Source organism: Achroia grisella, unplaced genomic scaffold (genome assembly GCF_030625045.1).
Source record: "Achroia grisella isolate CSIRO2021 unplaced genomic scaffold, CSIRO_AGI_Agris_v1 utg516, whole genome shotgun sequence".
Taxonomy (NCBI): domain Eukaryota; kingdom Metazoa; phylum Arthropoda; class Insecta; order Lepidoptera; family Pyralidae; genus Achroia; species Achroia grisella.
Genome location: NW_026712909.1, coordinates 2,989,925 through 3,016,723, shown reverse-complemented (window position 1 = coordinate 3,016,723; position 26,799 = coordinate 2,989,925). Strand labels below are relative to the sequence as shown.

General features: G+C 30.3%; 1 protein-coding gene across 1 annotated transcript in view; it reads left to right on the top strand.

Annotated features, from left to right (window-relative positions):
* Positions 1–860: 860 nt before the first annotated feature.
* Positions 861–26,799, top strand: part of LOC131847122 (rap1 GTPase-activating protein 1-like) — a 59,873-nt gene continuing 33,934 nt past the window's right edge. The window contains exons 1-2 of the mRNA XM_059196588.1: positions 861–974; positions 20,217–20,240. Coding sequence (XP_059052571.1) covers positions 861–974; positions 20,217–20,240 — 138 coding nt within the window. The remainder of the gene's footprint in view (positions 975–20,216; positions 20,241–26,799) is intronic.

The following is a 26,799-nucleotide window of genomic DNA, read 5'->3' as shown; positions in this document are numbered from 1 at the left end:
TTTCCACCTCGCTTTAAAAGTACATTTTCACCTTTGTATTTAAGTAATATGGTTCAATTTCCCACGTACTTATATATTTCTCTAAAGCTGTCAGAAACGCTTGAACTCGGAATTGTTTGAATTGGACTAGTCTACACTTATAACAGTCTAGGTATATTTTTTTATGTCGGTTATATAACTATGAATAAATAAATTTGTTCTCGTATTATATTGCTGATTAAGGGCTTCATATGTATATCACAAAGATTATGACGACGATCATAATTGCAAAATGCATATGTAATCTGACCTTTACGTAATTGCAACGGGGCAAAAATGTCACGGATATAGTTTTTATAATAAGTTAAGTTTTATATTTACATTCTTATCAACTACCGTATATAATGTCGTCTTTACGTTTACAATATAAATAAATCGCAATTCAAAATTATCATCGGAAGTAATCGATAAGCATTGCATAGTCGTAAGCTTAAATAAATAACAATACATATCATCATTGTCAAATTGATGTTACCTTGTTACGACTGTTGTATTTAGATTAATACTATCGATAATAATACAAGTCATATTAATGTTATCAGATACTTCGTAGTTATTGCGAAGCTACTATACCCTAGACACATGCAAATTTTTACAGTGGCACATGTAAATTGTCCTGTTATCGCGTATTTTCCTGGACGCCTACCGCTTGCTATCAGTACGGTATGCGGTGTGTTATAGTTTTCGTGGCCATTTTCCTTTCTTAATTCAGGTTGATCAGACGTGTATATTTTTGAGTTCCCTTGTGTTTATCCATACCGTTTATTATATTATTTAATTTATTCGATATGTGTTTACTCGTGTGAATATTTGATGCTAAAATGTTTGCAATTCCAAGAAGACGATCTTTATCGAGTATAGTCGAAAAACATCTTAAAATATCGAGAAGTTCCCATGATTCTACGAGTCCACTTGGCTCCCCTACCTCGGACGAGGTAATTATATATTTTTTTATTATTTTTGAAATAAAATACGCAGTGACTATAGCTTTCATAACGTTTTTACGTACCCTTGAAATTAAGCCAATCTTATCAGATACTGATTATGGATTTGTCTATGGTGCGAATATCTACTCGTATTTCAATATTAACATATAGATAGTTACTAGTATTGGTTGTAGTAGAAATGATATCAGAAATATATAGTAAAATGTTCACTTCCTTTACATTTTTTTTTCGAAAATAAAAAAGTTGCTTGTAAATCCTACACCAAACTAAAATTAATTTTGAGTCACTTTAATTTAAAAGTTTGTAATAATCATTGTGTTGCCTTCATCCCCTTATGTATAATATAGTTTTATGTTACACTTTTCAACTATATTATTCGTATTAGATATAAGCCATATATGTAGAAATAACCATCAGTCAGCAAATAATTTTCCATGTTTAATAATTAATTAATGTTAAATAAAAACGTGTGAAAAATATGCTGCTCGAATACATATAAATATCTTACTCACATTTTGTTACTCACCAAGAATGATTTAATTTTTGCGTTGGTAGATTGAACTATACGCATGAGTGCTTCGGTGTCAGGGTATCTTAATACTGTCCCCTATCATATAAGAAGTTTGAATATATTTTATTAACGTCTCAATGAACTTGTTACCTTTTAAGTAGACTTTGTAATTCAAATTACACTATATTGCTAACGAGATGTTATTTGAGTATATACGAGTACTTTCAGCCTTACTATTGGCCATGTTGGTTTTATCCGTACTATGTTAACCTCATTTCTTCACATTTCCTTTATTAGGTATTTTATCTATTCGGCATTCGTTAGTATTTCTATTCTTTATGTAATTAGCTGAAGGACTTTAATGTTTTAAATGTTCTTTTATACATATACTCTGTTTCAATTGTCAATCATTTATCTACTTATTGATAATGTTACTGTTGGGAAATCTTATATTTTTGAATAGATGCCTTTACATTATTTATTTCCAAATAAAAGTTTTGACTTAACATAGGTATATTACGTTTAAATAGTTCCGAGTAAAATTATAAGAAAAATGTTTTGATGTAAAGATATATATATATAATATGCCCAGAGCAATCTGAACTTATTAGTTAAAAAATACGATTGTTCTACATATTACGTCGATCCGAAACGAACGCGATAAGTTTAAGCAGATAATGATATATATGTTCTTCGCGAAGATCAAACCCGCAACTATCAAAGGGTGACGCAGTGTGTTTAACCACTTAAACCATTATGATCTATAGTAATTTCACAAAAAAATGATGCAGCGAGTTTTCGCGTATATATTTCTTAGCTATACAACAATGCTCATATTATTTAGAAAATTCAATAAAAATTACGTTTTAGTATCAATTAAATTAATTAGGAAAGCGATAAAGTCTGCAAATACATAGTATTCGTGCCAAACTGGTTTTGTTTGCTAAAAAGACTGCGCTTATCATATCCTAAATACATACTTACACTGCCTGTATCGTCTTCTACAACTTATATAGCTACATATTGGGTATTTATATACTGTTGGGTTGGCAATTTTTGTTGCTTAGTGAGATTTGAGCAATAATAGATACTCACTACCTACATAGAATCAATTACCTACCCACTCCTCACTTGGTCTAAAAATTTTTTTGCAAGATATTGCAAAGAACTCCATTTGACCGGTCTTATAGAAAAACATTGTACTTCTCTACAAAATTTTTTCTTCACATATTATAATAACACAAGGTGTAACGGAAGATAGTAATTTATATATGTAAAATAACATTGTACCATCTCACATTATAATAGAAACCTTGGCTCATTGAAAGTTGATAGTAAGAACTTATTTATTACCGTTTAATAGTTCATTGAAGTTTTACTCTATGTTAAAACATTAATGAGTGGGACGTGCATCAGGAGAGCAGAACTTATTGCCTCTGATCTTATCTAACATTATGATTGTGACTTGTGCGACTATATTTTTAATATCAAGTATATATTTCCTTATCATAACTTAAAAATATTATTAACAAATAAACAGACGGCCTTGGTTTTATTTTGTCCTTTTTAATTTTTAATAAAGAAAAAGTATCACCATTGAAGTTAAACTGTATTATCAAATATTTATTTATATAAGATTATTTTATGAACCACTATCTCTAGCTTATGTCATTGTATATTAAACATAAAAGTATACTGAAAAGCCCCACGACTCCTTAATGAATGCATTTCCTGAATATATCTTGCTGTTATAGTTTACCATATACATATATAATATTACAATTTACTTTTTAGTTCAGCTTCTTCTATACTGTGGTTAAGGTCGCAGTGTTAGTCAATGCCATAAAAATTACTTTGCACAGCTGCTAATATTAAAATGACCTATGTACACATAAGGTGCGATCAATACCGAAATATTCGAGTTCATTATACGACACGCTCTATGTATGACAAGGTCACTTCACCTTTAGGTTTAGTACGATAATGAAAGGGCGTTAGGTGTTCTAAACCTTTGTTTAGTGTTGACATAACGAGTGATGACGTCATTAAGACCGTAAGCTTTTGGGAATACATGTATTTTGTTACCAATTACATTCTGAATTACTTGGAGTGTCGGTTTGGGCTGTTTTTGGCCTTGGCCTTTGTAATTAGCTAGACTCTGTTCGTAACTTCACGGTGACATATTGTTGGACCAGCAATTGAAAATATACATACGCACCATCCCAACTTTGTGTGTATCAAATACAGTATTGATAAATTTTTCGTTTCTGAAGTTGGTTTAAAACGTAGAACATGTGACGAATAACATTTGCTCATGTGTTGTATTCCGTTGCCATGGCAGTTGCATACGAGCAGGTGTCGTTAACAGCTGCTCTTTATTACCTTACGAGTATTAGAAAGACATTGATAGTTTTGACACAAATGTCCTTTTATTTAAGCATGTAAATTTTTTTATTTACAATTTTAATGCATAATTCATATTACCGACTTTAAAACAAGCCAATAATAAACAAGTGTTGTACAGCATATAATACATATGTTATTATGATAGCTTTTGTAATATAAGTTGATGTATATACATACATATAGATATCACTATTAAAAACAAATAACGTGAATAACATTTTATGGAACTAAAATTGAAGTATATGTATATTATTTTTACATAATTACTATTTTATTACCTTCAGGATAAAATTAATAATACCATCTGATAAGTTCAAGCACATAAGTCATAATGTTCCTTAGTTGATAATAATGACTTTAAGTTGTAGTTGTTGTAATAATAATTTCGTTTTTTAAATAGGTAAGTAAAAAAATATTTTTTAGACAAACACGTTTGTGAATCCACACAAAAAACGGACACGTCAAAATAATCATCATTTCATGCATTATCATCTAAGCTATTGCGTATATGTATACTTACGTATCTTTTCTGGGATAGAATAGTACTAGACTTGTAATAGTCTACATCTAGTAGTACAGACTACTAGATCCAGACTTTCTATAAGTGACAGTTTTCTTAAAAACAATCTGAGCTTATTATACAGGAAATTATAGATAATTTTAACTATAAATGGAATGTTTGAATATTCATTTCCACAATCGAATGGTATTAAACACTTCAAATTATAGATGATTAAAGAAATCTTTTGTGCATTGTAATCGGTTGATAGTTGAATATCTGTGTTAGCTACATATCAAGGTTTCTCTATTGTCTTCTCGTACCTTCGATTCCCATGCGAAGAGGTTTCTATTAATGGGAATTGATTACTAAGATTTCACGCGATACGAATTTACATATCTGCGTGAAAAAGAAGTGTTAATTATTTCACTGCTAAACTTATACGACTGTATTATTATTAAATGCCGAATTAAGTGCTTTGTATGTATATATAAGTAATAATTTTAATCGAAACCAAATGTAACTATGTTATTACGAGTGAAATATATTTAAATATAATTATAAATATATTTATAATAATAAATATTCTTAAAGTTGGAGAAAAAACCAATTTCATTTTAGATTTTTAAAATGCTAGAATGTACCACGTTACCAAAGAGTGGAAAGTACATTTTCTTCTTATGCAAAGCTCGAACATGACTTTCATATAAGCCAACTTTTATTCGAATATATTGAAACGTATTAAAGATAAGGATACGTTGAATATGTTTATTGCATGTCTTCTTAGGGATATAACAGAGAAATGTGTCTAGAAAATCTTAGATGCTGGCGAGGAAAATCGTAGTTTCTGCGAAAAGGATTTGAATTCATTGTAAACCGGACGTTCGGTCTCATAAATTCTATGTTCTCCATAATTTTAAGGAGAACAATTGACATGTTCACATTTTGACGAAAATATTTTAGTCCAATTTTAACAGTGAGCTAGCCTAACGTATATGACAATAGTAATAGTCAATAATAAAGTTCATAGCCGTGAGTCATGGGTCGTGAGGTAATTATTGATTTTATTCTATTTTTTATTAGGTAATATTTTATTATTTATTTTTTTAACATTTTTTATATTTTACAGTATATAGTATTTACACGCCTAGAATACCAAATTGGAACATTCGAATTAGATGAATTCCATACCGTTATATTCAATGTTTACTCAACATTGAATATAACGGTATAAACATCCAATTATACAGATTTATACATTCATGATATTAGTAGTACTTGTATGTAATTGTAATATTTGCTCATAATAAATTAAACAATTTTTATTATCCGTGGCGACGTATTTTAAGCAATATGTTGAATTTTCTTTAGCACAGTGATATCTAATCTACAATAATCACAACATTCAAAGCACTTTGGTTGGGGTCGTTGTGTTTCGTGTTTATAAGAGATCAACTGCCTTGTTTATTGCTCACTAGACCACAACCGAGACACATTTAGTATGATTTACCTGGTTTCGGAATCATGTCATCGTCCCTATTAAACTTTGTTTTATATGACCTTTTTAACGTTCAGTGACGTCATAGCCTATATATTTTTATTTATAAGTATTTGTGTTATCCGCATACAGGACTATATATTTCCTTATTTACTTCACAATACTTTTAATTGAATAATTCTAACCTACAACATCGGTTAATAAATAATTAATTAATTTTATATACTTGAATGTAGTCGGGATAACAGAAATGCCCACGGCTATATTTTACCATCGTACCGCTCGCTATCGACAAGGAATTCACGCATGGAAAGTTCGTGATCTCGTACAGTGCGGTCCACTTAGACAGTCGTTGAACTACCTGATGAGGTTATCTCGAGAGACTAGAGCATGGGGTTTTTCAAGAAGGGTATATTAAGGTTTCTTAGGATAGCCAACGCGCCTCTGACCCCCCTGATATTTCTGGCGTCCATAAGCTATAGTAAGCGTTTACTATCAGATGGGCTGTTTGCTTGTTTGCCACCTACCTAGTATAAAAAAAAACTTGAATGTTCATAAGCTTGCCATTAAAAACTTTATAATAGGTACACTTCGTATAGCAGTCCTTTCATTATGCTGCGTGTAACATGCTCTAATTTAACAGAGTCAATGAACTAATCGCAGCAACAAGTGCCAATCACTGTGTATTGTGGTTATTTTATAATTACAGTTTTACGAACGGCATGGCATTTATTAATTGCTAGTAGTTTTCAGTTTTGTTATACGACTATGACATTTATCTTTGAGTGAAACTATTCCAAAACTATTCATAATGAGACGATATATTTTATAAGAAAAATAATATATCTGTTATAATAACTGCAAATGTAACAGAGTGGAAACACTGTTGTAGTAATATAATATCTTTGGATAATTCACAAAGTGTCATCCAGCTCCAATCTAAGCAGAGCTTGTGACTACTGTTGTTACAGTATATCTATCAGTTGAGTATAATATAACTAACTTGTTCCAAACTAGTAATTGTCAGGGGGCGGGGAAGGGGATTGTTAGTAATGTAGACTAGTAACCCTATTGCTATAATGTACCATTAACAGGATGACCGCCACGCGGTTCCTCCTGGAAATCGTCGTGAATAATTTCTGGTGAATTTACCACGATGGAACAGACCTGATTTCATGCTCATTTTATCATCCTTCAATGGTCCCCCGCCAGCGTAAACCGTTAGCGCAAGCGTGTACACCATTTCATTATCATTCATAAGAACTCAACAAATGCCTATATACTATACATATTTACTTATTCGTTTGGTTCCATTTCAATGTTTCTATTATTAAATATTCTTCTTTAGTATCACAATTTTATCGTATTAATTTTATCGTTATCATAATATGCACTATCTTTCGAACTTTATTTTTGCGTCTATTCTGAGGACCTCCATTTCCGTCTGCCATTTACATATTTTGACGTGAGTCGTTTAGGTTTGATTTATAATCAGTATGAGCTAGATGTATTGTTCTAATGAATAATTAAATCACGTATCATGTTTGCTTGAGTTATTCTTGTTCTAATCTACCCGGTTATACGTCTGTTGATCAGTAAATGTACGTTCAATGGTACATACCATGACTATAGTCTTATCTATTGAATCCACAAAATATTGGTGTCTGTTTCGTAATCTTTGAGCATATGTAAATAAATAAAGCCGTAATGTATGTAAGTTCATTATATTTTGTGTTAGATATGCGTACTAGTACTACATATTGAATTAAAAAGTATTCTAATTGTAAAAATGAATAATTAGTCTATTTACATTGTATATTGCATGCCGAAAACAACTATTATTTAACAGAATAAAAAAACGCTGCTTTGTTTCCTTCTTGTTCGTGTATATGTACCAAATTAAAAGTTGTGGAGCCATATTCGAACAATATCTAAATATAAAGACTAAAGACTATTTCATCTGTAGAGTATATTTCGAAACAGTCTTGAATTGATTTTGACAAATATGAAACACAGGAATAAAAAATCAAGTTAGTGTTGCACAATTAATTCATAGTCACGATCACTATAAAGCAATAGAGAGTAGCAGTGGCAAGGACCCTGTTCAGGTAGTCATATTCAAAGCTGACTCATGCGAGCCATTGTATCATTGCCAGCATTCACATTTTCGTAATGACTTTAGTATCTCTTAATGTCTAGTGGTTAAAGTTCATATTACAACTGATATAAACACGGGTTTGTTTAAACGTAATCATCTTGTAGTCTGAATAATCGGCGCACGGTGGCGTAATGCCTCTAGTCTTCGTGTCTACTTACGTTGTGTTCAAATAGAATATGCATGATAACAGGCTTTTCTTCTATTGTTTAAAGAATCATCTGGATTTTGAGAAGTTTACTTTAAGAGTCAATTGATATTCAAGGCGAATTTCTATGTTTCGCATACAGTATGCCTTTTATTTCATTGTATGCAAATATTGAGGTTTGGCTCTTATTTTTATATATTATAAGTGAATTTCAATGAATTATAACATTCAGTTATTTTTTAATAAACTAACTGTTCACCGCAGCGCCTCCGACGAGAATCGTTTATCTCATATTCTCGTAGGATTTTTAGGAACGTTGCCACAATAATAAAATTACTTACTACATTCAATATTATAAATTTACCATACCATACGAATATATTCATATATATCTAGTTGAGGATTGTGTCTCTGACAAAATAATTCCTTTTACTTCTCTTTTATAAAAATCACGTGAAACCATGATTCATATCTAAAAGATTATATTTGCAATTCAAGTTATCTTGTTTATTATTAAATCCATCGATAATGTCAATGTCTTGATATTTTTAAATGATCTTATTGATCACTGTGTATATGTGTGTGTTGGTTGCGTATAGACCACCTGTGAATACATTCATCATTCGACCTTCCTTACTAGTATTTACTTGGCATATCATTTTGTATATATAACCTTTAAATAGAAGAATCGCGCCATCTTAATTTCAGCCTTTGCTATCATTTTTTTTTGCTTTTATCATATACAAATTTAGACGTAAATCTGACAGTAGATAACTATAGGTACGTATGATTGTCTGTGTATTTATTTACTGAAATAAACAATTTATATAAATTTTATCACCTACTTACATTTGCTTTGTTAGTATTGTTTAGGTACTCGTACATATAAAATAATATCATAATTCAGTTTGCTTCACGCCGTCCCTGTGTGTGATTATGTCTGTTGTTTTGCGCATAATCCATTATAACGTATAAATAATTATTTGAAGAATATTAATGAATATTATGGTTTATATGCTAAATGGATCACCAGGAGTCACTTTGCAATGAAGTAAGTTTATTTATGTAATTGCTTAAAATATGTAGATATAATGAAATTACAAGTATCAAGTTATTTATTTATTACAGTAAAATAAAGTCTTACATTCAAATATTTATGTGTTATATACCTATTAGCATTTCCGTTAGTAAAATGAGTCTTCTTATTTCATAAAATTTGTGTATGTTATTGGATTCATTTTTATACTCTAAAATTCGTACATAATGTAGATACCTACTTTCATATACCTGAAAAACATTAATCTATTTCAATTTCCACTTTTTGTAGAAAACGAGTGAATATTTTTTTGATTTCCTAATGATTTCCAAATATGCCACCCAGGATTCGGACAGGTAGTAGAAAATTATTAAGTATAGTAATTTAATATTTGAACTTATATATGGCACAAAGGGTATTGAATGCTACTGCGAACCTACACTTAAGCACTTTATTATTTAAAAAAATTGTAGTGGAAATAGCTGTGTCCTACACAGGTACACATATGAAGATTTATATAAGTAATTTTCTACAGTATGTAAAGAAAGATACAACATATAGAGTTTCTATTATGATTCGTTGCATTATAGTAAACAGTTAATTTAGCGTGATATCGGAATTACTGTACTGGCTACAAACATATAATTTTATTAATTCCTCATTATTGATCGTTAAAATGAATTTCACTTTCGATTTATTGGCAAAGATATCTTATTACTATTTTAATGATAGCTTCTATTCAAGAAAAGAAAGGAGAAAGGTCTTTGTATATTTTACGTATCATTATTAATGTGGTTATAAATTGAAATTAAAATATAATGCTGGTATAATAATAATAGTAACGATATATAGCTTTATACTTTTTAGAAACTGTTGAAATGACATAGCATAGTCAACCGACTGATAACGAAGAAGGTGATCATATCATGATATTGTTTATTTATCCAATACGTTATTGATTTCAAAGTATGTTTTTACATTAAATAAATTATACTTATTTCGTAGTGCTATGCTTATTTTTGTTTATTAAAACTTTGATTGAAATGAATAACTAAAAGTAATTATAATAAAAATTAAATGCAATTCATCATTTGCTTAATAAGTAGAGTGAGTGTTTTTATTATATCTCATATATATATATATATATATAGTTATATTTTTATTTAAAAAATGTAAGTTTTATTAGGCGGCATTTAATTACTGTGTGAGATTTCTCTTGATTTCATAAACCAATGTCTAGAAAAGAAGTAAACGACCACAGTTACGTGTCAAGAAGAGATTGACTGCAGATATTTCGCCATCGGTCGTTGTACAAAGATTTGACATCACGACACGCAATTTGTAGTCGGCGAAGCGTTTAGTTACTTAATTGTCCATTAGTAATTTTTATTATCGACCACATAAATTCACTTTGAGATGAAAGTTACGTTAGAAAAATGTTTTCTTAACGAATGATACAAAAAAAATCTCTATTTAAACACCAGATATAAAAAAATAGTTGAACGTAAATCCCTTATACAGTATATATATTAGTTGATCAATCATTAAAGCAATTGGAAAATGTGTACTTTGTGTGTCTGTGCAAAGTCAAAGCGGTTACCAGAAGTAGGTACCTATATTATCAACACAATTACTATTAGTAATGAGATGTAGGTACGGTTACGGTTTAGTACACATGATGAATGAAGTGCCCGTTCGATTTACAGACCGAATCAAATTAATTTAAATTCACCTACAAAAATCTATTCAAAGCCAATCAGTTGAATAAATTATAGGAGACTGCCTAATTATTTACAGATTGTTTCATAAGAGTAAAAGGTTTTTATGGTATTGTTAAAGTAGTAAGATAGCCCATTTAATAGCAATGCCTATGGCATATCAGGAAACCACAATACTGCTATTTGCTGCTGTATTGTGGTTTCCTCGATTTGCCTACAGATTATTATGCGTTGCCTATGCTTACACCAGTACTTTACAGGAGCTCCTGAAAGAGAGTCCACCGTTTTCTTCCGAAAAAAAAATCAGATAGCTCTCGATGTTTCCAATCGCCAGAAAGTTAGTCTAAAATTTTAAATAACTTATTAATGTAACGGGTATAATTGTATAAACTAGTGGTCGCCCAATGGTCGAAATATAACCATAATTAATTTAAATTATAACTCTGTATATTACTAAGGTTCTATTTTCAAAGACGTTTTACGTATTAATATATAGATTACTTTGAAAACAGCACAGAAACAAAGCACGATTCGCTGATTTGACATTTTGTTATCAGTCGTATAATATATTGGTAGTCTGTTTTAATGCATAAGTTTAAAAAATATTAACATTATGCTTCTTTTCCATATAAACTATAACGGACCGAGGTAATATGAAATTTCGCACACAATTTCATACTCCGCATTTTCGTAAAAAGTTTACATTGTATATTGCATGCCGAAAACAACTATTATTTAACAGAATAAAAAAACGCTGCTTTGTTTCCTTCTTGTTCGTGTATATGTACCAAATTAAAAGTTGTGGAGCCATATTCGAACAATATCTAAATATAAAGACTAAAGACTATTTCATCTGTAGAGTATATTTCGAAACAGTCTTGAATTGATTTTGACAAATATGAAACACAGGAATAAAAAATCAAGTTAGTGTTGCACAATTAATTCATAGTCACGATCACTATAAAGCAATAGAGAGTAGCAGTGGCAAGGACCCTGTTCAGGTAGTCATATTCAAAGCTGACTCATGCGAGCCATTGTATCATTGCCAGCATTCACATTTTCGTAATGACTTTAGTATCTCTTAATGTCTAGTGGTTAAAGTTCATATTACAACTGATATAAACACGGGTTTGTTTAAACGTAATCATCTTGTAGTCTGAATAATCGGCGCACGGTGGCGTAATGCCTCTAGTCTTCGTGTCTACTTACGTTGTGTTCAAATAGAATATGCATGATAACAGGCTTTTCTTCTATTGTTTAAAGAATCATCTGGATTTTGAGAAGTTTACTTTAAGAGTAATGAGATGTAGGTACGGTTACGGTTTAGTACACATGATGAATGAAGTGCCCGTTCGATTTACAGACCGAATCAAATTAATTTAAATTCACCTACAAAAATCTATTCAAAGCCAATCAGTTGAATAAATTATAGGAGACTGCCTAATTATTTACAGATTGTTTCATAAGAGTAAAAGGTTTTTATGGTATTGTTAAAGTAGTAAGATAGCCCATTTAATAGCAATGCCTATGGCATATCGAGGAAACCACAATACTGCTATTTGCTGCTGTATTGTGGTTTCCTCGATTTGCCTACAGATTATTATGCGTTGCCTATGCTTACACCAGTACTTTACAGGAGCTCCTGAAAGAGAGTCCACCGTTTTCTTCCGAAAAAAAATCAGATAGCTCTCGATGTTTCCAATCGCCAGAAAGTTAGTCTAAAATTTTAAATAACTTATTAATGTAACGGGTATAATTGTATAAACTAGTGGTCGCCCAATGGTCGAAATATAACCATAATTAATTTAAATTATAACTCTGTATATTACTAAGGTTCTATTTTCAAAGACGTTTTACGTATTAATATATAGATTACTTTGAAAACAGCACAGAAACAAAGCACGATTCGCTGATTTGACATTTTGTTATCAGTCGTATAATATATTGGTAGTCTGTTTTAATGCATAAGTTTAAAAAATATTAACATTATGCTTCTTTTCCATATAAACTATAACGGACCGAGGTAATATGAAATTTCGCACACAATTTCATACTCCGCATTTTCGTAAAAAGTCATCGTACGTGCAATTTTCGTAAAAAGGCGTACAAAGTTTTTGCTTCACATATTAATGTTTTAATTATACCATACCTAAAACATACACAAACAGGAAAAACAACTATTATCCATTGCCCGTTTGCCTGTCCTATCTCGGAGCTATATTTCTGGAATTATTAGTATATACTCATGGAGATTTTTTTTTAAAGTTTCAAAATACAATATATTACTTTCATTACACAGCGTACGAAATGGTGCTCTAAATTTTAAAGTAAAGCTGCGAAACTTAAATGTGTTACTTAGAATCCACCTTCTTTTAACTCCATTATATCGTAAGAAGCTTCTAGGGAACATAGCAAAAGCAGGATTCTTGAAATAAAATATAGAATATCTATGATATTCAATATAAATATTTCTATAAAAATATACAGTAAATATTCGTAAAACTAATTTAGATAGAAATAATGCTGTTCATTGATTTGTAGGAACTAGAAGCGTAAACTGACTATGACGAATTTATACAACTACACTAATGGATATTTACTGTGGTTTGGCTTATTCAGGCAAAGATCTAGTTTCAAGGCCTACTTCTGATTCACGATCCTGACAATTAGGACAATACCCTATATATGTAAATGTAGATTTAGCTGTTTACAACAAAATATGTGCTGTGAATATCTCAGTAGTCTGAATTTGTGTATATTATTTATTATAAAAAAACATATCGTCACGGCTGTAATTAGAGATTGGATAGTTATTAATTTGGTAAATAATACTGTGTCACCATTAGGTACACACATAGAGCTACATACAATGAAGACATTACATACATTGTTAGATTTTAACTACAATAAATAAATGATATATTTCTGAAGCTAATGGGGGTATAACTTTTACGTTATTATGTAACTTAAATTGTGTCCACAGCAACAAAGTATAATATAATTACAACGATAGACAGTTGTTGGGTATCGTAAATCAATCATTTCCAACTATGGGGCGGCTATCTATTTTGGCGGATTAATGGATTAAAATATTTTGTATCTATATTTACTATCATTTATAGGCTCAAAACCAAGCCGCTCTCATGCGATTCCATTTGACATGTTCCGAACTTAATTAGAACAGTGACAGATGATACCTAGCAGGCGTTACGTAAGTTTACAATTTACCTACGCTCTAAAATTAACTTAATCCCCTCTACAATGTTGAATCGTGCTAATTTTGATAACAATACCAAATGCAATCTTAGAAAACTAGTGACATAATACTGCAAATTTTACGACTATTTGCAATAGTTTTGCAGGGATTTTCTCTTCACAGCACAGATTTGATGTTAAAATGTTTGTTGACCGGATGACACATTGCTACACTGCCACGACAACAACGGCTTTCTCTCTCTCTCTCTGGCGAACTCTCTCTTTTCTGGGGAACCTAGAACATAAATCCACTACATGCGCTTCCCCCGAAGGCCATCTGTACTCCTACTACCTAATACTCCTCCGAGGCCCATTCACAGCAGGGCTTGTTCAGGGAGAATATTAATCCAGAATAATTAATATGATTAGCCCATCGGATGTAACAGATGTTTCATTGGAAGATATGGGGTAGTTAGAAGAATGCTCAGGTAATGAATGAAAATGCTTACAATCGCACTTGCTTCTTAGCCGCAAGTAGCTAGTAGCCGTAACTGTGTGTTCTAGAACTCTGAAAAACAGTAGTGTATGAACGTAAAAGACTACGTTTTTCATTAACGTGCTAATGTTACACTCCAACTGTTATTATACCTATCTACGACATATGCTTTCCTATAATCAAGGTTGGCAATCATAAAACATTTATCCTCTGACAAAGGAATCACAAATCTAGTAAAGCTCTGTTTGGCTTTATAACCCTAGTATGACATCGTAGTTATCCGATTTTCGTATGTCAAATCTCGTACATATTTATAGGAGGATGAACATTTTCTCGTAACGAAGACAAAAAACTCGAGAATTCTCTTACGGTTGACAACCCTGCCTATAATTGCTGTGTTACGCATGTGCAATACCGGTGAAAATTACCGGTACCGCAATTATTTGAACAGTTGTGATCATTCAAGTGTATCACTGCGTAGTTACGATAGTCGTCGTAAGGAATTATGCTTTTAAAAATTACGAGATGTTTCTAGAAGTGCATAATGGGAAGTAATCCTGTAGTTTTGTTAAAGTCATGAACTTCACCAAACTTGTGCAATACATCATTTATGATATATATTTTTTATTCAATATTTCGTCTACTATATCTTTTTATGATATTAATATTAATTCTGAAAAAAATACTCTTGTTAGTTTATTCCAACGAATGTGTTAATTTTATCTTCAGCTGCTTTTTCTTTTATTACATATAAGCTTTGTAACATTTAAGGCTTACATATTTAAACGAGCATTTTAACTAGCAGTAACAAATGCGTTCAAAAAGTAAAAATAAAATTGTAGTTTATTTCCCGCCGGACTTTTTACGCTAAATGCTCAGTTTGCTAGAACTCCTGGCTTAATGAATGCCCGCATGTGCCTGTGCACCGCATTTCCTTACTCAGTCCTATATTTGTGGCCTCATAATATTAGCTTTAGTTTATATTAGTTAAGAGAGAAATTTTCATGGTTCAACATTAATTGGTAATGTTACATGTTATTGCATGTCATGGACATGTTCCAACTTTGCCGTTTATACTACATTTTACATTGTATTGTACAAATTAATACACTAATAATATTGTGTTAATGGCAAATTTTGTAGTCATTATTAATTGTGCTTTATTTAATTAAGCTATTTTAGTAAATTTCCTTGTCTATCAATCGGCTATCAAATCTCAGTTGATTGTAGTTTATATGCGCGTCACGGCATAACAGATTATGATGATACTTTTTGAAATCAATAGGTACAATACCATAATGGTCTCAATCATTTTGAAGTTTTTATTGACGCCGTTAGGGTTTACAATGATTTTCATTTCATACAAATTTGTTATAATGACTATTTTTTAAATAGAATATACATACCTGTAATTATATTTTTTGTGGATAGATCTACGATTTCATGTGAGTTAGGTTGTGAGTCATATGTGAAAAACTTAAGAAAACAAAGAATAAAAATAGTATTTATATTATACGAGTGACGTCTATTTTTAAAACTCTAACTCTTCTTCGTTGTTGCTACCCTAATATTAGAGAATATACTTTAATATTCCATTACATACTTTCAATCTAATATTGAATCCAATTTGAGTACCAATTTTACATACGTACGATATTATAGGTACGAAGTTGTAGGCTTCTTTCAATCCTCCGTATTCGATTTTATACAGGCACTAAAATTGTTATCTGATGGTCAATAGAGTGTGGGGTCATATGAGTCGGCTTATTTCTAAATCCTCTAAGACTTTTCCATTGCCAGATGATATTCTCCGAGAAAATGATGAAATATTTTGTATTTCCTTTTCTGACTATGATGCTATCGTAAATTTAAATAGATATCATTTCAAATGACATGCAAATTAGATTATGATACTTTCACTAAGTTACGTTATGGTACATAATATTTAAATTGTGACCGAAGAAGAACTTGAGTTCCGTAGAAACTCGCGTAACAGTTTATAAAACGTAACAGTTATATTTAACAAATTATTCAGTTTTTATCGTAACCATGTAAAATTAAATTGTTTTGGATACGATTACATCTCCATTGTTATAAAACTTGTTTACAATACACGCCGGTTATGGACCGTTAAATTATTTTCCCGTCATAAATATTGGCCGTTTGCTATGGCTGGTTGTACAATATAGCCATGGACATATGGTTCGGACAGTTGATCAATAAGGAAACCGATTACAAAATTACGGAAGCTGCGAGCATATTAACACTGTTCAACGAGTAATATAGCTTATAGTTTAGGAATAGTTAGAGCTATATTGTAGATACTATGTATTTTTTAAATCATTTTATATCTTGTGAATGGCAACTTATGATAAGTTATCCCAAGTATTCAATTTGGGATAACTTATCATAAGAATAAAAAAAATAGTTTTTAAATGTTCAGATATATTTTTTTTTTGACGAATGTAACAATTTTGTACTTTTTAAAATCTTTAGACACACAGGATATTCTGTGTTTGTTTATGTATACAACTATAAGAATAAACTGTTATAATAATTTTGAAGCTAAACTTGAAGACAATTATTAATAGAAGTATTTTACGCTTGGTGATTGTGTACAACTTAATTATAATTCATCAAATTACACTGCTCTTGGGTTTGTAGAAACTACATTATTAACTAAGCAGTTATTGCAGACATTGCGTCATACGTCAGCTTCGACCGACCATTGTAGTCGGATTTAGTACATGAATATCGTTTTATAATCGCTCCATACATAATGATTGTTTATCAACAATAATATATCATTTAGATATATCATTGAATCCACGCGCATTAATAAGTCAATATTTATTAAATTTCTCTTTCACTCTGTCACTGGCCTTTTTTGTGAAAGTGACTTTTATGTGTATTTAATTTATCTTATCCCATAAATTTTATCCGTATCACATCATTGCCCTATTTGAGTCTACCTGTGGCATATTTCAAACACAAAGAATACCGCAGGGTGTTTCTAACCAGTAGGACAACATTCATATATTATCACAGCCTTGAGGACATCTATTTCAGCTAGAACATTATTTTATTTATCGCCTGAATTTCTTTTTTAAGCTGATCGACGAAATCAAAGTTGGTTGTCTAATGCAATTTGTCAGATTTTCTTAAAATTTAACTGTTACCCGCGACTTCACCTTTCTTTTAGATAAAAGATAGCCTTTTTAATCCCTCGTGATACAATCATATGACGTCAAATGTCAATAAAATTCGTTCAGCCGGCCGTGATTTTTGGCAATTAACAGACAGACAGACAATTTCGTATTTATAAAACAATAGATGTATATATGGATTTCAGATGTTTTAATGTAACATGATACTAGTCCATTTTAATTTAGATAATATACCGTATTTCCAACAATGGAAACGCATATTTTCTCCCCCATTAACATTAAAGATCGACCGATGTTATCATGGTAATTGGTGGTCCCATTATCATCGTCTTCTTAGAGATTAACCTCCGATTTGCCTTGGGGAGGGATTTTTATGCCAATGATTGATTTTATCGCGGCCCCGTTTCATTTTTGGTTATACAAAGGAAAATGGCTATTATTGAAAATTTAGACATTGCTGTAAAATTGTAGAGAAATTATTTGTATTCGGTACTTATATTTATTTTTCAATTTTTTCATTAAAATTAATTGAATAAAAAACATAAACACGGCTGTATCTACGTGTATCATTTTGTTTTTTCCAAAAAGTAATGGAGAAAGAAAAATAGTTTCGTTGTCTTAGTCTTTATAGTTAGAGTCATGTAATCTACATTTTTATATTGCATTTTAATAACTGCAATTTAGATTGAATGTTAGAATACAAGTTGATAATAATTAGAGGTAGAAAGTATTTCCCATTGTCAACTTTTTAAAACTTATTTTCATTATATTATTCATACCTATATCGTATGCAATATTTACAAAGGTCAGTGTTACCCCGATTAACTTTATTATCTGTCAGTTTGTTACCATTACGTAGACCATATGCTTATCATTACTAAGAAATACCTCATATCCCGACAACAGTTATACATAGGTAGGCACTGTTAAAATATAACAGTAACTTTAACAGTACCGTTACTTAAAATTGTTAGTGGTAATGGTTTTACTAATTATGGTAAGAAATACTTAAATAGAAAAATAATGCACAGACTACGAGCATGTTATATTTTAACATTAAAACTATACGTATGAGTATTTACTTACGTATTATTAAAATGATAGTAGTGCGTTGTAATCATCAATGTACTAGTCAGAGGATGAGGTCTCTACTTATAGATTAATAGTTTTTTGTTATCAGGAAATGCTTACCTCATATCATAGTACTACAGTACAAGTACTCATGGATATTAAAATGATAATGATTGTATCATAATTAGTTACATTTCTGTAATATTACTAGCATTTTAAGAGATTCGCAATAGTCATATTGTAAACGAAATGCTTAGTAAATTATCAAACAGAATTTATAGGTATAGATTTGTATTGTTTGGATGCTAACTTTGTTATATTGCTGACAACGTAAGAAACTATAGATACCAACAAAAGTAATTATGGAGATAGATGAATAATTTATTTTTGTTGTGAATTGTTTACCTAATTATGCGGTGTAGGTAGTAGTTTAAAATGGCTTACATTAATTACAATATGTACATTATCACTTTCAATCAAGTATGTTGAAATTGTTAACATAGTGTAAAAGACATAAAAATGTAATGCAATGTGAAGAAGTAGGATTTTTGTCGTATATACACTTGATAATAACTTCTCATTTTTCTTCAAACAATAAACACCAGGATTCACGTATCTTTATATTGTAACCGAATAACCGAGTATTCGCGTCTGATGTTTTATAGTACCAATATCTCTTCAGATAAGCTTCCCTTGCACCTTTATTTTTTCGATTTATTCATGTCCCCGCATAAATTTTGCTGAGATAAGTGTAGTTTTAGCTTTATTTGTGCTTCAAAAGATTGCAAACAAGTTTATTGCACTTTCTAGACTGAATAAAATCGTCGTGATGTTTTTTATTTGGGAATACTTTTTATATTTTACGATTATCTCACAACTTTAATTCGAGAAATGTATGTATGTATATGAAAATATTAATTTAAACGAATTGTCAAAATTTTTTGTCTTACGAGTATAAGAAATTGTTCAATCAATTAAAGCATATAACTCCTTACAAATCGATAGGTAAGATGGCGGCGGATTATATTCTCTGATATTGGAAGGATTACCTTAATCCTCAATCTATAGACACTACCGTCGGTTGCTTTACAATTGCCTGCACTAACGCTATTGTACCTTGTCACAATAGGTTTAAAATCTTAAGATATTCTATAACGTCATTATGACAAAGTACTAATTATTTTGCACAACATCGTGACTATATCTATAAGTGTCTAAGATATTTTGTTATATCTATCATATAAAGTGGCACTATTTTATACCCAGTTTAATCTTTAAAAATGATTTTAAATAAGTGTAATATTCTAATTTAATTTTATCTCTTTTTCAGGTATTTTGGGAGGCCGGTAGATCGGTAAGAAGCGTAAAGTTTTACTGAATTACCATAAAAGTGCCGTTGAATTTTAAAAAGCTGGGACTCAAATAGCTGCTCTCAATGAATATGGGTCTGTCATTCATTCAGACATTACCATTCGATTTTAGAAATGCAGAGATTTCTGAATTTCTAAAGTTATATGACTTTAAAGCATTTTTATGGCTGCAATGTTTATTTGTGTATCAAACTATTTGAAACTGTCGAAATAAATGAATAAATGAAAAAAGTTACTTGTTATCATATATGTATTCGTCATCTTTATAGATTTATATATTTATATATATATAAATCTATAGAGCAGATAATAAAACATATAAAATATTTTTGAAGTGTGAATTCAAATGAAGTCATATTTTCCCTCGTGCGGTGTCGAATTCATGAGACTGGAAAAATTTAATACGTTCGAAGTAATATTCATATGTAAGAATGAAAATGAAAAGAAACTTTAGCTACCGAGCATAGACAATTTTTCTGTAATTTATGTGTAGTATATATTTGATTGTGCTTAATATTTATATATGTTTATTTTTAATACTTGTATGTAAGTTTTACTGGCAGAAGTAAAATATAATTGCTTTTACTTAGAGAAAGTTGCAGATTGACTTAAAAATAATTATGACACCCACATTTAAGTATATATGTACAGTAATTTTATGCGAATTTATATTTCGTCATATTATATAACAAAATTTTTAATAATAAAATACTCGAATAATAAATAAAAATAACGCGCCGCTTTATGAAAAAGTGTTTCTTCTTGTTTGGCGATGTAACCGCTTTTCAGCCGGCATTGCATTTTTTTTTTCGCTTTGCGCGTCGGTCTCATTCACCACTGCCTACAAATGCACTGAATTTTTCATTTGCAAGCCCCGTTATGTTCGTACTGTATTAATGCTACCCGGTGGGTATATCAGTAGGAATATTTTTATCCACTTCCAATTTTTAAATAGAGACGCGATTTATATTATAATTCTTTAAAAATGTATTATATCTTTATAAAATCAGTAGAAATTGTTGTAGAATAGTACAAAATTAGCAAAGATATATTTTCTAGATACAATTACAATAATTGTATTGAAAACGTAAAAAAAGCAGCTTTTTAAAAATTGTCTATATCATAACTATTTTTTTTAATTTCTTTGCCCCTATAATAATTAATTCGACCTAAATACCTCTCTCGCTCGTCGCAAATAATTCTGATAATAAAATCGAAACATAGAGTACGAATTGATTTCATAACATAATACGAATTGATCCATAAACGATATATATATAATACAATTAGGTGCCTATGCGAACTATTCGTAGACTGTCAAGGCTAGATACTCTGGATTCAAGTACATGATGATAATATGGAGCGATAGCATTTTGTATCTGTCTGCTTCTGATAGCGATGTTAATTGACATTTTCCAGCATCAAATATAAGTACATTAGTAGACATAACTGTCAGCCTTCTGACAGTTACGTCACTTTTGTTTAAGTACCAATTCTTAAATAATAAGTACTTAAATAAAAGAAGAATTCATATTTCAGTTTTAAAAAAATGTCTTTACGTTATCTCACCCTGTAAGCGAAACATAGATTACAAAATAACCTCTGTCTACCGATTTCAGCCGTAATGTAGACAATTCGACGAATTTTTGTACAAAGATTACCACAGTGAGCTAAACGAAGTCTCTTCTGGAAGAAGTCATTACCCATGATGGCTTCAAGAATTTCCTGGCGAATTCTCCTCCTGATATCATCCTCATTTTTTATTTTTCATTTGTACCTCACCAGAGTTATGCCTCACTTTCAGAGCATCGTTAAAAGTTTAACGACATTTTACCATAAATTGATGTACAAAAAGTGAAACTAAATTACAGTAACAAATACAATGATGATATGTGTATGTTATTATCATTATGATATTGTTTATAATTTTTTTTCTGACTTATGTTTTTTAGTATAAATTATAAAACTTTCACAAGATATTAAGATTTAATTAAGATATTAAGAAAATGTCGGCGACATAATTTTAGTGGTCGCATTAGACCACGAAAATTGTGTCACGGACATTTTCATCTTGTACCAATTTCTTTTTAATATCAAGGCCTCTCTTTGTTTTAATAGCTTGCTATTGTTTGATTTCCTGCCATAGCGCCTATAAAATCTACTAGTTGGCCCCAATGCGTGCCCTTCTAAATGCCCATTTAATGTCATAGGTCAGTGTCGATTTAAGTAGGCCTTAACCTAAAGCTGCGGACACTAAACGTGGTTTGACCCAAATTCACATGTGAATCGCAGCTTTGTAATTATTCCCTCATTTAGGTCCATTTGCGTAATCAGAGAAATTGGAAGTTTCTCATGTTACACTCCATTTACAGTAGATATTAGTTGACAGAGTAATTAGTAATAGCCCAGATTAAAATTGTCGTGTGTACAAGTCTTTTTTCTATAAATTAAGTTATAAAGATGATAAAAGCGTTTAGTAGTAATTAAAGTGTTAATTATTGCCTATAAAATAAAGTGTGGTACAATATATTAACCAAACTATACTTTATGTAGATACACATTGCACCTTTCATATGATGTCAAAGTATATAAATCTTGAATTAGGAGCTTTCTTTTATCGTTCATATCGATTCTGAAGCTACGTTATAGTTTCATGATGTTAATTATGTTGGAGTTAATAAAATAAGGTTGTGGTGATGTTTTTTGGTAGGACTTTATCTATTTGGTATAAATTGTTTTGTAGCATCATAGTTACTATAACAGTCTAGCACCCTTTATTCTTAAAAATTGTATTTTTTTATTCAAACTTTAATTCCATTACGCTTGTTTAAATTGTGAATGTATTTCATTATTCTTTTGATATTTTCATATTATGCAATTTAAAGATTGTTGCCGCCCGCATCCTCTATATTCCGCGGCTAAAACTCAAAATTAAATTATATCGAGCAACCCGTACATAACTTGTTATTATTAAACTTGGGATTTGAGCTTGCCTGTAGTGTAGTTTAAAATTGGAACTCCAACTAAAGTTCGTTCTAGATGGAAACTTCTCGATTGTCGTCAATTAGTGCGAAGCTCAACTTCGGCTGGTTACTGCAACTTGGGTATTTACTTTTCAACCAACTTAAAAAGAACTAAACCTATTTGGATGATTAGTTATACCATCAATAAAATATAGATGCCTCTCTAATATTGATTTATATATTCGCGAATATTATGTCATTGTATATTTAAATTATTCTGTGCGATCTCTAAATGATGTGAAAGAGTAATAAAATATGTCTTGAAAGTTAATAATTATAAAATGCAGCTTTGTTGCTAAAATAGTATGCAATGAGAATAAGACCTGAGACTACCCTTATGCATACAACGTAATTGAGCATTCTATAAGGATTTACCGAGGTTCCTAAGGGAATAGGAGATAATATGACCGGAGCCGTGGATAACTATGAAATGAAAAGAGAAGGCTTAGAAGTGATAATGCATAATGTATTCAATAAATCGATTTATCGGTTCAATATAAAATATTAGAATTCTATATTTCTATTGGTTTTGTTCAGTATCTGTATAGTATTAATAACGGTTAATTAACAGTTTGTCAGGCATTAAATTGTCCATTGATGTGAACTGCGGTACTTATTGTTAAATACGATTTATGCTATATTAAATATTTCATAACGTAATATAATATAAGAAGTTTATAAAAAATTGTCTGTGATAATGGACATAAATACGAACTATAACTATTTATATAAAGTTAATTAATAGCGTCGTGAACTAGTGGTTTACTATCCTGAATATCGTAAATTGAAATATAGCCGGCATGAATAAAATATTAAAGTAATAAAATAAATTTATCTCGTATGATAGTGTGGTTGGTGGTAATTCTCAGTGTCATTTATAATAGCTAAGTAAGGTAGTTGCTTAGTAAAATAAAATTTTAATTGGTTTCGTAAAATTCACTATCGACATTGTTTGGGCGGGCGGCGTCTGGCGGGGTCGTCGACCCTCTAATAACTTCCGGTTACCTGCAACGCTAGTAGGTAGCTAGTAGGTACGTCTGCAATGATGGGGCGCTTTCATAGACTCGCAAAAATTAAACGCAATAAATGACTCATACAAATTCATAATTTGTATAAACTAGACACCTGTTTGCATAATTATGAATGTAAGAAAGAGTTCATAGTTATTTTAATATATGACTAATCATCATTTACATTTAACAATATATACTCACTAAAATTTCAAAAGATATAAATCTTAATAAACTTTATACTGGTTTAATAAATATAAATAAATTATTATATCTACGATCTTCATATTTATGAAGAGAGAAGTTAATTTACTAAAGGATTGTAGAAAATTATTCCCAATAAAAAAAATATTCTATAATAATTATATTAAAGAGAATAGTTTATATAGCGGACCTACTTAACACGAAGAAAAATATGATTGTTTCACCTTATATCCAATAAAATCATAAATAAGTACATGAATATTTCTCTACTAGTTCAAAAGCTTTGTTTTCTTGTCAGAAAAATGCTCACAGGATTACAAAAGAATTATGAAAGAAAACAAAGCGTACCTGCTGGGCTTCTGGGCTGTTGTTACGTAGCTTTTATGAAATAACTTACTGAACTGTCAATATTAGATAGCGGGCCTAAAGTTTGTTGTCAGAAGATTTTGAAACTTTAAAGAGGATTCCATCAAATGTTTATACGATGTAAACAATGTTTTGCATAAATGCTTTTGTGTATGGAACAGTAAGCGCTTTCAAAGGCAAAGCATAAATAATTCGAATCTATTATTCTGTAAAAAGAAAATTTGTCTTCACGACTTACCACCTATATGTGATAATTTTATTGAAACAGTGATATTATTATCTACTATCTTTGTGATGTTTTTTATTCTTAACGTCATATAAAAAACGTTTGCCAAACACATTGGCGAGCCTATTACTATTTGTTGAATTAATTTAGTTTGTTAACATTTTTACCATCTTCCGAGAGTAACAAAAAATAAACCCAAAGTTTTTCTCTGTTCTGTTGAAATCAATGTGATATTGAAATCAAAATGTGTTAATGCTATCATAATGAAATATTACACTAATATAATGAACGAACCATTTGATTGAATCTATTGTCAATCTAAGAAGTTCACTCCCACGGCCTAGATAGCTTCGCAATACGATTCCAATTCACTCGGTGCCTGGAGCAATGCAGATTATTTTCAACATGCACATACTATTTTAGTATTACTTTATTGTGATAAGGTCTCTATTTGCTTGCATTCTCTGTTTAGTACACACTGGAAATATCAAATGCTATGATAGATGCGTTGACATAGTTTGAGGTGTGACTATAGGGTAGAGTTTATCGTACCTTACTACTAATATTCATCTGTTACTTAAATGTGCTTTTATTAGATGTCCCTATGTACTCGATATCTTTTCCAAGACTGAATGGATATTAATCATTATTTTTGCAATCAATAGAGTTCGTTCCCGTTATATATATTTAAATATATGTTTTATTTGATTCTCTAATTAATTTGTGCAAATAAATATACCGGTAGTGTCATATATTGTAATAGGGAAAACTGGGTTTTCCGAATGAAAATTGTACCTGTCGGTGCCAAGTATATATTATTAAAGTGAATGCGTTATAAGGTGGTATTGTGTTACCAATATAGCTATTGATATATTATGATTGAATTATCGATTTGAAATGGGTATGTACTCTGTTTCTTTTTTGTAATTAAGGTCAATCAGGTCGCGAAGATTTAAGATTTCGCTGCTAAGTTGTGATTTATGATAGTATTTACATTGTATTACCGTTATAAGAATTTGTTTATAAAAAAAATGAAAACTGTATAATGTAGAAATATTTCGTAATACGTTATATTTAAATAAATAATAGATATTCGAAATATAAATCAACCGCATGGTGCAACGGATAATTTTCACAATGACCGCGTAAAGGTTTATTTCTCACGCGAACTTCACTGCTGTTACTAAATCCGATTTCTACGCTTCATTACAGTGCTTCTGTTTTAGATTTGTTTTACTTTCACGCAATCATGCTTTACTTTCCATCAAACAAGCAAATCATTTAATTTGAGACACTGATTTCACTTGGCACGAAAATGGACAGTAATCATTATTTTGTAATAGATATTGGTGATCCAATGATTTTTTGACGATGCGATGTATAAATAGCAAGTCATATTGTAATGATATTGTAGAAACTAGCTAACTATTTTTCTTTAGCTTTTCCTATTTTTTTAGGGTTCAGATAGCCATGTCCGACCTCGTAATGAAAATAATGCAATTCATCTACACGTCATGTCTATTTTAATTATATGCTATGAAATGGTAGCATGTAATTAAAATATACTTATTTTAATTATATGCTACTATTTCAATATTATATTTAATTTTGGGTTTATTTCGAGAAATTTTATTATTTTTAATAAACTAGAAACAAATTTGATATGATTGCATAATTATTTCAACATCAGAAATCATTTATTCATGTTGGACAT